At 33.0% G+C, this 14,485-nt stretch overlaps 1 protein-coding gene across 1 annotated transcript in view; it reads left to right on the top strand.

Moving 5' to 3' along the window:
• Gstcd (glutathione S-transferase C-terminal domain containing) overlaps nt 1-12,201 on the top strand; it is a 175,621-nt gene extending 163,420 nt beyond the window's left edge. The window contains exons 9-12 of the mRNA XM_047566603.1: nt 3,189-3,322; nt 4,537-4,567; nt 5,796-5,865; nt 9,113-12,201. Coding sequence (XP_047422559.1) covers nt 3,189-3,322; nt 4,537-4,567; nt 5,796-5,865; nt 9,113-9,249 — 372 coding nt within the window. The 3' untranslated portion in view covers nt 9,250-12,201. The remainder of the gene's footprint in view (nt 1-3,188; nt 3,323-4,536; nt 4,568-5,795; nt 5,866-9,112) is intronic.
• The last annotated feature ends 2,284 nt before the right edge of the window (nt 12,202-14,485 follow it).

Genomic DNA, 14,485 nt, shown 5'->3' with positions numbered 1-14,485 from the left:
TTCTGCATCTATTGAAATAATCATGTGATTCTTGACTTTAAGTCTATTGATATGGTGAATTACATTTATTGATTTCCTGATGTTGAACCAACCTTGCATCCCTGGGATGAAACCCACTTGATCATGGTGCACTATTTCCATACATTTTTGTATTGCTTTCAGCAATATATGGTAATAGCTGTTTCCCTGGAGCCTGTTCAAGAGATTGTCATCAAATTTTAGGATTTTTGCCATTCTAATGGGTGATAAATAGTATCTTACATACTTATCTCTCTTATCTTATGAAATATTGACCATGTTTGGTTTTAAGGACTACTATTTGCATGTTTTCGTTTGTGAACTGTCTGTTCAAATCTCTTGCTCAACTATCACATTATTGGACTTTGTTTTTAGAAGCTTGCTATATATTAATTAGGGATATTAGCCCTTTTTTGTTTATATTGGTTTAATCATGTCAAATGTAGTTTACAAAGGGAAAGGACAAGTATCTTTGTGATATTAACCCTTTGTTCATACTATAAATTACAAACCTTTTCCTACTTTGTTAGTCATTTCACTTACGGTTTTTTTCTTTGACTTTTTGCCATCCCAAAGGATTTTTTTAATTTTTATTTTCTCAGATTTATTAACCTTTTATTAACCTTAATACCCCTTATTACATTGTAGAGTTTCAGAATCCTTAGGAACTTTTTTCCCACTTCCCTAGGTTACAGAGGAATGCACCCATGGTTTTGTTCTTTTGGGTTTTTTTGTTTTTTGTTGTTGTTGTTGTTGTTGTTGTTTTGTTTTGTTTTTTGTATTTTCAAACTAATCCATTTGAAATTTTTTTTTTCATGTGTGATGAGTGGAAATATCTAATTTTTGTTTTTCACATGTCTGTCAGGTTAATCTAATATCACTTACTGAAAAGTTCATGTTTCTTTCCCTGGTTTGAAATGCTACCTTTCTTATATGGTGAATTTCCATATTCAAATAGTTCCTTTGCTGTGTATCTCTCTTCATTTTTTCTCATTATTTCTGTACTGCATTTGATGACAGTGGAAATTAGGTATATGTGATGCAGTAAATCCTTTTAGACCTAAAATCCATTGTGAAAATAGTTTGATTTACTTATTTTGTTTAAATGAGGAAAAGAAACTCACTCTTTTACATGTAGCCAGAGGAATGTAAACCTAAGTAGATACTTAAAAAAAAAAATAGTCAAAACGTTTCTTTGTTCAGAACCTCAAGAGGGTTTTATAGAGAAGCACTTTGGTATAATTAATGCATGGGGTCATGCTTCAGAGTCAGAGTCCTGCCCTTGAGTAGCTGCTTTGTTGTGAGCAAGTTCTTACTTTCTCCAAGTCTTTGTTTACTCATTTCTAAAACAGAGATAATACATCCTTTCAGGATTGTTGTGATCATAATAGAAAGGTCTCCGTGCATGCATAGTGCCCACATGTGAAGGGCACTCAGTGAGCCTCAGTTCTGTTCTTATTCCAAGGAAAAATGTACCCATAACTTTACCTTTAGATTTTCTCCACCAAAAAGCTGACTAAATAAAAGGAGCAGATGAGAAAATAAGGTTTTTTATTCTCCTGTTGCTTGATAGTTGTTACTGCCCTTAGGGGATGACTGCCTTCCTAGGCTATTTTCACCATGAAACAGGAAAGGTGGCTTCATAGTTACCATTAAGATTGAGATTGTTGACTTCTATGTAGCCTATATAAGTCTAGAAGGAAGGAAGAATTCAGAGGGCTACAGGGCAAAGATCTTAATTTCCTCTTCGCAGAATAGTATTGGTTTTAGCTCTCCAGTTCAAAAGAGAATCTAGCTATAATAATTTACATCCAGACATTTCCTGGAAACGTCACAGTAGGGCTCAGTCCTACCCAGAAGTTTGTGTGATCTGTCCCTAGGAGGGGGAAAGTATAATATTCTGCCTAGAATGAAATGGAAAGCTAAACATTTTTCTGGCGAAATGTAATAATTTGTCTTTCAAGATCCCCGCATCTGATTTTCCTTCATACAATTATATTTTGCCTTATTTAGTCTAATAATTTTTAAAGTTATCTATTTTAGATTGTAATAAGTTATATTTAAGGATATGTTTTTGAAAACATTTTAAAATTGTTTTCAGAGTTATTTTTGTCTTCATGAATTATTAAAACCCTCATTATTCTAATTCATAACTTCACTCCTTCCTTCATTTAACTTTAAAAAAAATGTTGGTAGTTGTAGATGATCAACATGACTTTATTTTTTTATTTTTACATGGTGCTAAGGATCAAACCTAGAATCTAAAATGTACTAGGCAAGCTTTGCCACTGAGCTACAGCCCCAGCCCCTCACTCTTTCCTTTTAAAGTAAAACCTTTGAAAGTGTTTTATGCAACTTATTATTCAATGTTAGGGTTGTTATATGAAAACACCTGGAAAGGTGGAACACAAATATGATTCAATCAGTTTTTTATTAATTTTTTATTCTAATTAGTTGTACATGACAGTAGAATGCATATATACATTTTGATAGATCATATATAAATGAAGTATAATTTCTCATTTTTCTCATTGTACATATTGTAGGATCACATCGGTCACACAGTCATATGTGCATATGTTTTTATGTAACACTAATTAGATTATATCAGGTAGATTTTGGAAAAGTGTTTTCACATACATTTTTATTCAATATTTTCAATAAGAGCATGCTATGTCAGTATTATTTATCATAGATTATAGCTGAGAAGACAAAGACTCGAAGAGTTAAATTTTATCTGGCCCAGGATCTCAACCGACCAGAGCTCTAGTCTAGAAATTTTCATTTTATATCTAGTGTTCTTATCACGATGCTACAACTGAAATAAATTCATAATCAGCCAGAGTACTAGTTTAGTTATCCAAATATATGCAGTTTCCCACTTTTAAGATTGCTTCAATTATCCCTTTGAACAAATCCTATATTTCTTTGCAATGCTTCTTTTATAATCTTTCAACCTGCTTAATTTTCTTAATTAATACATGAATAGCTAAGTAGTCCTTTGAAATGTACAAATGAGAACCGTTTAAACTATTATAGAATAATACTCTGGTAAATTGAAATCTCTTGAGGATCAGTCACACAGACACCTACACACCCACACACAAAAAAAATTTAAGGCACAAAAGTTAAACTGATCATTAATGCTAAGGTTGGATTTTATTTTCTAGGTGGCGTTGCATGCTTGTGGAGTGGCAACAGACATGGTGATTGAGCACTGCATCAAAACACGGGCTTCCTTTGTCACATGCCCTTGCTGTTATGGTTTCATTCAGAACACCTCAAAGTTTAATTTTCCAAAAAGGTGAAATTTAGTATTCTACCTAAGACATCAGTGTGGGGATAAACCAGCAATGCCAGACTTTTTTGATAGGAAGTTGCAATGAGATTTCATATCCAGGTTATTGACTTTCATATGACAAGTATTGTTTATAAATTGTACAAGGAAGAAAGGATCTCCTCTGTGTCTCTCCCTGATTTTTTCCATGAATCCAGCTCTTGATGAAATTTAGAAGTCAGTCTATCTAGAAGTCAGCCAACTAAAAATCTGTTTCAGAATTTCTCTGTGTTCTTCTAAATGAAATGAAACATATCACTTGTAAAATGCAGTGAAGTATAGTGGTTAAGTATTCAGGACCTAGAATTATACTACCAGGGTGCCAATACTGGTTCCTTGTCATTGTGTATGTGTAAGTTATTTCATCTCGGGCAAATTACACTTTTTCCTGTGTTTTCTCATGTACGAAATAAAGGTTATAAAGGTAACTATCTCAAAGTTCTTTTGAGAATATGATATATGTAGTAATGTAGTACTTTAGAAGTAGCATAGAGTAAGCACTCAATAAATATGAACTGTTGCTAGTGACATTAGTAGCAGTAGTATTTTTAAATAGTAGTATTGATGATTAAATTTGACATTTATTTTTATAGTTCTTCTAATCCCACATAGAAGGAGGAGACATTTTCATTCTTTCAGCTTTCACCCACCTTATAGGAGAACCATCTTCTTTGTGTTTTTGACATTTTTACTCTTAAACACAGAAACCACAATAAAGACTATTGCCCATGTTTTACTATATTCTTTCTGCCTCCTAACTGACCTGATGCTTACCTACATGGCCCTGCATGACATGGCATGACCCTTCTTCCTGGAGAACTGTAAGGAACAAAAGAGTTTTTCACTGGTTATTACCTCTTGATATGTTTGCCTCACCACACTTGAAAAATAATAAAATTCACATAGTAAAACACTGACTTTACTTGCTCCTAGGAGGAGGAGAGGGGGAAAATGGTTGTACTTCTCTAATAATGTAAACAGTCTGTGAAAGAAACTCTTTAAAATTAATAATATGCTAGTAATATGCTTTTATCCTTTTACACAGATATTTCAACCTGGTAGTTTTCACTTCAGGGTAGCATTTTATACTCTTCAACTACACTACATATTTTTACTTGTAATTTAGTTTATTCAGTGTTCATAATATTAGAACAGTGATTAATTCTTCTTTTCTATTTCAGTGAACAGTTCAAGAAAACTTTATCGTACAAGGTAATCTTAATGATCTAGATGTAGATAATATACTTTTTATCCTCTCTTTATGTTTTTCCATCTCAGATTTCTAATGGAGTGTATCATCTGTAGTTATATTCAGATTATTCATGAACATCTAATATGGCTTCTAGTAGTTGGAGATTTGTGAAGGGTTTGATATTTTTACCCTACGTTCAAATTAACCTGCTATGATGGATCCTGGTAGAAGATATGAAAATCCTGAATCAGAGACAAAAGAGTTTATTGTTCACAGCAATAGCAGTAAACAGAGTACCATCATTTTTTCACTGACTCACTGAGGCCCAGTTCCCTTCAGGCATAAGGAAATGGGCCTGGTGATACCTACCCTTTGCTCCAGAGAGAGTGTATATTTTTTGCATGGTTGTTCAGTATAAAAAACATACTTGAAAAGATAATCTGGAATAGAGAGAATTTTTTCCATAAAACGTCATATAATAAATGTTTTAGGTTTTGCTAACCACAAACAAATCTTTCACATATTCTTCATATAGGTAAAGCAAATAATAAGAGGATATATGGGAAAAACAAGGGAGGTGAGGAGATGGGGCACATTCAGTGTCAATGACTGGAAAATAATGTAAAATTTCCGAAGAGCAGAGATGTTGCACACAAGAGAGCAAAAAATTCCCCAGCACCCCAAAAGTTGAGTATCTCCTCAAACTCCAACACCCCCAAAAGCTGCTTGGCCACCAACTCTGAAGATCTCAGATATAAATGCTTTATAACAGAAGTCATCACTTCCTGGATTCTGTGGCAAGATGATATCTCAGTGTTTCTTAGCTTCATTTAACTTCATCAAAATGGGTGGCCTGGCAGGTAGAACTAAATGAATTTAGTGCCGGAATATTTGGAGAACCACTTGGGAAGTGTTTTTGTGTATATCTGTTGTTAAGAACTACATCCAAAGAGCAGTATTCATGAAGGGAAGAAGTTATAGAGTAACATATTCTCAAAATATACTTTCTTTTTTTTTTTTTTTTTTTGGCAGTGCTGGGGATTGAACCCAGCGCCTTATGCTTGCAAGGCAAGCACTCTACCCACTGTACTATATCCCCAGCCCCTGAAAGTACTATTTTGTGCAGTACTTTATTCAATCAAACAACGTTGAACTCCAGAAAAAATTAGGTAGTTTTTGTTTGTTTGTTTTTACAACTTTGAAGCAGAAGATTAAAATAAACTCACATTCTATTGGTTTTTCTTTTAGGAACATATGATTCTTTGCCGATTTGCAGATCAGACAGCTGTCCAGCTTCCACCCCAACGAAGGCTCATCGGTACATATCATAGAACAGCTATTGAGCAGATTATGCACAATATGCCTAGGAATGAATGGATAGAGTCCATATGGGAAAAACTAGTCCATTTATCAATAAGAAACTAAAGTTTGTTCTTCCCAGACAACTTAATCCATATCAAAAGGGTTTTGTGACAAATAGCATTTTATCCCTTTTGGGTTAACAATACTTTTAATGTGAATTTTCAGTGTAAAAACACTGAATTAAATCTCTAACAATTATGAACCAACTTCAAGATCTATCAAAAGCCACAAAAGAAAATAACAAAGATGGAAAAGTCCACTGTTGTGCCACAATTGATGCATTTAAAAATTTATGTACAAGAATGATAATGTTTTCTTTCAAGAAAAAAATGCTTGTATATTATTCATAATAGAACACTTTATTCAACATTTGCAACTTTAATGTTGCCTAAACTGGAAGACCACAAAGTGTTTCAAGTTTATTAAGTAATTGATTTATCAAAGATAAGTTTACTGTTACTATACATTTAAATACTGAGTTAAATGCCCTCACTTATTATCTCAGTAACTTCTTACAAAAAATTCTTATGGTATAAGTACTGTTATTTAATTTTAATGAGAGGATGGAGACAAAAGTTAACCTGAAATTCTTCACCTAGCAGATGATAGAGCCACACTGTGAACCCAAATTAGATGATTCCAGACACAAAATTCTTATTTACTTTTGTGATGCTGCTATTCAACATACTGGAATTACATCACTGCAAGTTCAGGTTCTGAAATTAGGACTTTAGATAAATGGGTCAAATCAAAACTAATCTTAAAAATTATTCAAGGTAACAACACATTGGGCACTGTCACACTTTCCAAAATTCCGGTACAGAGCCTGTTTTCTTCCATGCTATACTGGAAATCAGGTTGTTATTTCTTTGGTTGAGCACCAAAGTAGTTAGCTTGCATCAGGAACTATGTTGTATGACAAATAACTACCTTTAAACTCTAAAATCAGAGCAGAGCACGATGCTCACACTTGGAGAGGTGTGAGAGACCTGAGATTGAGGGAACAGTGATTTCCTTCTTTTTCTTACACTCTGAGACATAAACATAATAAGAACTTGCTCTCTACTGCCTGAAGGCTTCCTTTCTTTTTTATTCTCTTTCCCTGTTCCTCTTCCTTTTCCCATCTCCAACTTTGAGTTAGCGAAATGTACTCTTGAAATATCACCACTAGACCTATGTCTTAGTCTGTTTTATGCTGCTATAACAGAATATCACAGACTGAGTAGTTTATAATTAACAGAAATGCATTTATCTCATAATTCTGTGGTTCAGAAAGCCTCAGATGGAGGGTCATTTTGCTATGTAATAACATGGTGGACATCATACGGAGAGGGAAAAGTGAAGGTGAATGCTCACATGAAAAGGAACCCACAGTTGCAATAAGAACCCTGGGTCACTCTTACAATAATAACAGTGTGATCCAGTTACTCTGTGCCTATGACCTAATCATCTACTATTGTATTCACTTCCCAACACTGTTGCACAGGAGATTGAGTTTCCAATACATGTTTTGGGGGAAACATGTTCAAATCATAGCAATTCAATTAATTCATAATGGTGGATGGACGTATTTACGGTGGATGTAAGTTTTCAGGGGAGTAACTGTAAGGGAAGAGGCTATCATTGAGGAGGAAGAGCACTTGGCAAGATTGTGGACAGGAAGTTGGGAAGGAATGGGTTCCTACAGACTATAGACTCCATCAGATATCTGCATCTCTGCACAGGCCATTTCTGTGTTCTCTGAATATTTTTAGGACATTTACCAAGCCCCGAAAGGTAGACTGTTGACAACTGAATTTCAGTTGTAATGGCACTTAAACATGTGAAATGTGAGATTCTTCTGCATGATGAAAAAGGGAAAATTAACTGGGATCAAAGCCAAGAGTAAATGAGCTGCAATGTAAACCCAGGGTGGGTATTGAAGGAATGTAGAGCATCCCATTTTGACAGAGAATGTTTCATTTTAAACTGAAAAGTTGATGAGGTGAACATTTACAGATGTCTTAAAGGAAGGATAATAAGGAAAAAAAAAAAGAAAGTTAACCATATAACCGTTTGATGAAGAGGGGGTGATTTTGCCTAAATAGAATCGTAGACATCTCTTCATATCATAATTTCCAACACAGTTCATTCTTTATGGCATGGGTCCTTTTAAGGAAGTATGTGACATCAACATCTAAATCTGAGTCTCTTGTTACCAATTCTTACCTACTAATTTCACTTTTCACTGTTTTTTTATGTGAAAATTCTGTCTTCCACAGACATTTTCTATTTCATGTATCTATCTTCACTACTGAAGTCATTTAAACAGTTTCCACTGTCATTCAAATAAATTACTGTAATTAAAATAATGTTTAGGCATTGTTATAATTATTGAGGAAAAATAGAATAAACAAGGCTCCCAAGAGGATGAAGAAGCTTACATATTGAATTTAGACAATTAAAAATGTGAAAGTCAACCATGGCTTTGAATATATTCAACCCCAAATCGGTTTTTATCCCCTGAACTACTTTTGAAAGTTGAAGTTCATGTTTGCCAAAGGAAAACAAATTAACTGTTTTGCTTGCCAGTCAGGTTTCCTCTTTTGTTTTCCAGAGATTACAAAGGAAAAAGAAAACTGTTATTTTATAGGGATGGCAAAGTCTGAAAATTGAGAGTATATTTTACTTAATGTTACATATCTACCTGAAATAATTAGTACACAATTGAGAATTTTCTCAGATATTTTCCATTTCTTATTTCCTGAAGTTTGAAAAAGCTCCATGTAGAAAATGTAACGTGTCTATCAGATGGTCCTTTGTCAGCATGTTACTTTAGACATTCTCAAAGACAGATTTTTTTTTTCACAATATTACAGAAAATGTGATTTTATAGGAAAGCAGTGACAAGGTGTTTAAAAGGATTTTTAATCAAAATAGAAAACAGAATCTATAGTTCTGAGTTGAGATTTATTTATAAATACGTCTGGAAAGGCTAATAGTGTTTAAATTCATAGAGATGAATTTGTGAATATAATTATTTGTACCTACCTTCTCTCCACACTGATTAAGAATTAAATTAAAAGAAACTGAACAGTACTTGGGGGTAAACAGTATTTTTCATGGTACTTGTGAATTTTGTCACTGTGTGTATTTCCTTAGACCAACTGAAATTGCCCTCCTAGAGGAAGGGTGTCTCATGATACCATTTGAATGTATTTCAGGAAAACAGTGCATGTGCCTGGTGGATCTGGACCGAGCAAGAGCTGCAGAAGAACGTGGTTACTCTGTTCAAGTGATATCCATGGAGCCAGAGAGCTGCTCTCCCAAAAACAACATGATCGTGGGAGTCCCCACTTAGAATGAGATGTTTACATTTGATGTTTTGCCATTGGCTCCATGATGAAAGCCCAGTGGCATTCAGGAGGTTCTTGGCATAAGTAGGAAACAGCATTAGCCATCCTGAGCCTATTGTGCTCAGGAAGGAAAGCAACAGGAAAATCTTGGAAGAAAGGCTGCCTGCAAAGCATCACAAATACCCTTACAAAGTGCCATCAAGGGCTGCTGGTTTTCATAGTGAGAATCCCCTGATGTCTCAGTTGCCAAAAGAATAATACTTACCAGTGAAGGTTTCATTACTGGAATAACAATTTCCTTTTTATTTCACAAGCTTTTCTGATCTTGCCAATGTGATATTCAGTTCAAAACAATGTACTTGCAGCCTTTATTTTATAATCTTAGATATTTACACGTAGAAACTGAGATTAAACTTTGTGGGGGATTTTGTGTTTTTTTTTATATTTTTAACAATGGTACTTTTTCTATAATTTTGTAAAAATCTAGAAAGGTAATTATAGTATGGGTATTTTTAATCTGGGGTTAGTTGAACTTGTATACATTTAGGATAATCCTTTTAAATAATTTCCCATAAATTACCAAATGAGATCATTACTGGTTCAAACATTTTATGTGAAAAGATTATAAAGTAATTGAAGTAAATTTTACCTTGTGGGAACATGGAATTTGGAGATAAATTCTAATTAATTAGCAAATACATTGATTACTTAATTCAAGTCTACACATAATAATTTGGGATCCATTATGTTCAAGACCATGGCCTAGATATCTTTTTCTGAAGATATGAAGATGAATTGCAAGAAATACAGTGTTTTGCCTATGCAAGTAGATCAATTAGAAGAGAAAGATTGAAGAATTAGTTAAGTGCTTTATGTCAGACCATAATGTATGGTCTTATTGTTTTGTTTATTTTTTCATAAAAATTATTGAGCATAAATTGGGAATGCAAAGTATGGAAGCTTATTCAAATAGTTCTGTCTTCCTAAATTCTTTTTCTGCCAGCCAACATTTTTAAAGACAGATAGTAATCTCTCATATGCTGCTACTTATTTAACTTTACATGTCCTACATTATTCAGTTTAAGATTTATTTTATTGTTTTTAACTCCTGTATGACATATATCATAAGAGTAAAGAACTTAATTGTTCATCACTAAAATAAAAATAGGAATAATTTACACAGTAATATGGATGGGGAAAGGGAGTTTTATAGTCTTATTTCCTAGCATAAATTTTAAGAAAAGCTCTATTGGCCCTGAGTATTTTAGTCATTTGTGCCTGTAGCTACATTGTGCTCTTTTACCCTGGACTTTCTTTTTTAAAATCAAGATATAATTTACATACAGTATACTAACAGGTTTTTAAGTGTTCCATTTGAAAAGTTTTAACAACTGTATGTAACCACACAACCACCACCAAAATAAGATGTAGAATATTTCCATCAGATATTGCCAAAAGTATGTATTGAGAATATTTTTCTAGTCTATGGATTACCTACTCATTTTCACAACTAAAGTTATAATTTTGATGAAACTTAATTTATCTTTTTTCTTTTATGATACACACTTTTTTGTATACTCTCTAATAAACCTTTATCTACCTTTAAGTTATATTTTTCCTATTGTCGGAACTTTATGATCCTAGCTTTTTATATTAAGATCTGTGATCTATCTCAAATCATTTTTCACATAAAGAAATAGGTATATTTTGAGGAATAGTTGTTTTAGTACCATTTTTTAAAAAATTCTTTCCTCTCCCTCATTGAATTGACTTGGTACCTCAGTTGAAAACCTACATGTATATATATATGTATATATATGCACATGTATATACATATGTGTGTGTGTATATATATGTATGGTTTCTTAATTCTTTTGTTTGTCCCATTAATTCACCTTGGTTGCAAAAACTTTATAGTATGACAGAAAAGCAGGTAGTTTGTCTTCCAACTTATTTTTCATTCTCTAGATTGTATTAGCTGTTCTAGATCCATTGTATTTCTATATAAACCTTAAAATTAGCTTATCAATTTATTTTTATAATTTTTACAAAAATAAAAAACTAAAAAAGCTTGCTGGAATTTTTGGTATTTTCTCTTTAGCTCAATTTGGGGAAATTCAACATCTGAACAATTGTTGGATCTTATAACCATGAGTATATCTTTCAATATATTTAGGTCTCTTAATTATTCTCAGCAATATTTTGTAATTTTAAGTGTAGAAGATTTTTTTAAATTCATTATTCGATGGCCTTTATGCTACTAAATCTGAGCTTTTTTATATGCTATTCCCACTACTCAAGTCTCCTTTTACCCCTTCCACTAGTTTAAAGTCATTCATCTGCTCTGATATTTGACTTCTTGAGGGAAACCTTTCATAACCTCCCTGGACCAAGGAACATGCAGTAGAATGTCTACCATCCAGAGCAGTCTTCTCCCCACCCTCACCACCACTCCCCAAAGAAAAACCTATGTGGTAATCATGGAAAATAAAACAAAAAATGTGGGAACACTGCTGCTTTCCCACCTTGCGCTAGGTATGGTATTCTCCAGCTTTGAGTGCTGCGGCTAGTAATAGATACAGGTGTAGTGATTGCGCTTGGATCATGATTTCTGTATGTAAGCCTTTGCCAAGGCTCCTTCCCAGCCAGGGCAAATAAAAGGGATTGAATGCAGGCAACAGGAAGACTTGCAAGTGACCTGATCTCACCCCCATTCTTGTCCATGAAAAGCAAGACTGCTGCTGTCTGATATGTTTCTCCCAAGGTTGTAATAACATGAGAAACTAGAGCTCGTCTTTCTTTGACTTTTGAGTCTGACTCAGAGAAACAGGGATATAATTATTAATGGTTAATACGTTATCTTATTTAGGTATTAAAAGTACAGTCTTAATTCATTCATAATAGAAATCAAAACATTTGCAGGGCATGCATGCAAAATTTTACATAAATAACAGTAATAAAACAGTTTGATTCTAAAGATTTTGGCTGCAGGTGTTGTTCATTTTCATGTTTCAAGAAAATTATCAACAGAATTTGTACACACTGAAACCTGTTTTTTCTATTGACTTTGATAATAAAATTAGAGATATGTTCCTTAGAAATGTTCATAATGAGGAAAGCAATTCATTTTTAAATTAAAATTTTTAAAAAGCAAAGTAATATGGAGTTTTTAAAAATATTTTTTGTTGTAGATGGACACAGTACCTTTATAGTATTTATTATATTGAACCCAGGGCCTCACACATTCTAGGCAAGCCAAAACCTCGGCCTGGAGTTTTTAAACAGAAATTTTAAATTACTCAAATAATACATGGCTGATGTAATACAGCTAGAAGATGTAGCTAAACAAAAAAAAAAAGAAAATTCTTAATTCACTGTGTTAACACTTTATACTTTTTTTTGTTTTTTGGTGTTGGTACCAGAGATCAAAGATTAGCACTTGTGCATGCTAGGCAAGTGCTTTACCACTGAGTTACATCCCCAGCCCCATTATACTTTGTTTTATACACACATCCCATTATACTTTGTTTTGTACATAGAGATTTATTGTACAAACATTAACGTACTTAGTATTTCCTAGACACTATCAAGCTCTTTACAAATGATAATTCAGTGTTTTAAGTTATTTAATCCTCATAATGACCCCACGAGTTAGATATTAGTAATTCCATTTTACAGAAACTAAGGCCACAACACAGTAAAAACAGACCTGGGTTTGAACCCAGTCAGTAATTGGCAGAGCTAATACTCAAATCCAATCTCTTTAACAATCTCATGAAACATACTGGCTGGTATGAACAATGATAACAAAATCTCAGTGCCTTTATAAAAGAAAGACATTTTTCACATATTTTTCATGGATATTTTGCATGTCCATCCAAATTGCTATGACTATTCAACACCAAGACCTAGCCTGACCAAGCAGTGTCTATGGGGAACACAGCTGGTCTGTCGTGGAAAATAGGCAGAGCAAATTACCATCTGGCTATTAAAAATTCAGTTCAGATATGATGCAAATCACTTTCCTGACCCTATTGGCTAAAACCCATTACAGAGCCCCTCCTGAGTTTAATGGGGGATGGTGGCTTATAGCTTTATACAATAATATACTGCACCATGGGCAGTGTAGTTGAAGGAAAATAACGCAGTGAGGAGGAAGGAAGTAAAAAACAGAAGACCTTATTCCAGTTTAGATAGACATCTGAATGCTAATGATTTGGCATAAGGCATTCTACTGAATCCATCAAAGAGGAGGGCAGGTGCCACAAGCATTTCCTGTTACTACTTTATGGATTTTCACAGCTACCTTTGGAAGAGAATTAAAAATTTTAAAAAACATTCAAAGTAGTAATTTTTTAATATAGAATGTTGGAGAAACATTAAATGGAGACTGAAATTTACATTCTGCCTGACATTAAAAATACTTGATCTGTAATGCCAAATATTCCTTCATGAATATACAAGTTTATACTCCTACTGGTAATATGTGAGTATTTATTTCTCTGTGCCCTTCATACAGGCATTATCAGGATTTATTAAAAATCTTGGCAAATTTGATCAGCAAAAAATGCAATTTGATCTTCATTTTTAAAATTATTCATATTATTACATAATTTTTCACATGTTTATTAGCCATTTATATTCTGAGTTGTATACTCAATTTATTTGTTTAATCTACAAATTCATCAAACCTTGAGTCCAGGCAACATGTTTATGTCCTTTGCTCACTTTTTATCTGGTGCTTTTATCTTTTACATAAATTAGAAAATGTTTCTCATGGATTAAAGACTTATTAATTATATTTTTAAAGTATTTTTTTGTTCTGCTACTATAAATTTTAAAATATATGTGGTTATATATATAATTTTTTTCCTTGTAGTTTCTGCTTGGAAATATTTTTCCTACCCATGTTTGTAAAAAATCACTTATTTTTCAATATCCTAATTATTTAATAGTTTTAATTTTTCCATTTAAATCTTTAAGCCAGCAAGAATTTCTTCTGGGGGCGATTTGAAGTAGGAATTAAATATTTCCTTTAATGTTCTTGGTTACTTTTCATAATGCCATCATAAAGAACCAACTTTTTCCTATTAAGATACCTTTATCATGTATGTTCTTAGATCTTTCTTTATTTTTATGCTGTTCCTATATCAAAACCACACCCAGTAAATTATTATAGCTTTATATTAGATTAAGTGTATTAATCATATATGAAATTATATAAAATCAAAAATATATATT

Source organism: Sciurus carolinensis, chromosome 10 (assembly GCF_902686445.1).
Source record: "Sciurus carolinensis chromosome 10, mSciCar1.2, whole genome shotgun sequence".
In the NCBI taxonomy this organism is placed as follows: domain Eukaryota; kingdom Metazoa; phylum Chordata; class Mammalia; order Rodentia; family Sciuridae; genus Sciurus; species Sciurus carolinensis.
The sequence above is the reverse complement of the archived record's forward strand: the minus strand, read 5'-3'. Positions and strand labels throughout refer to the sequence as shown.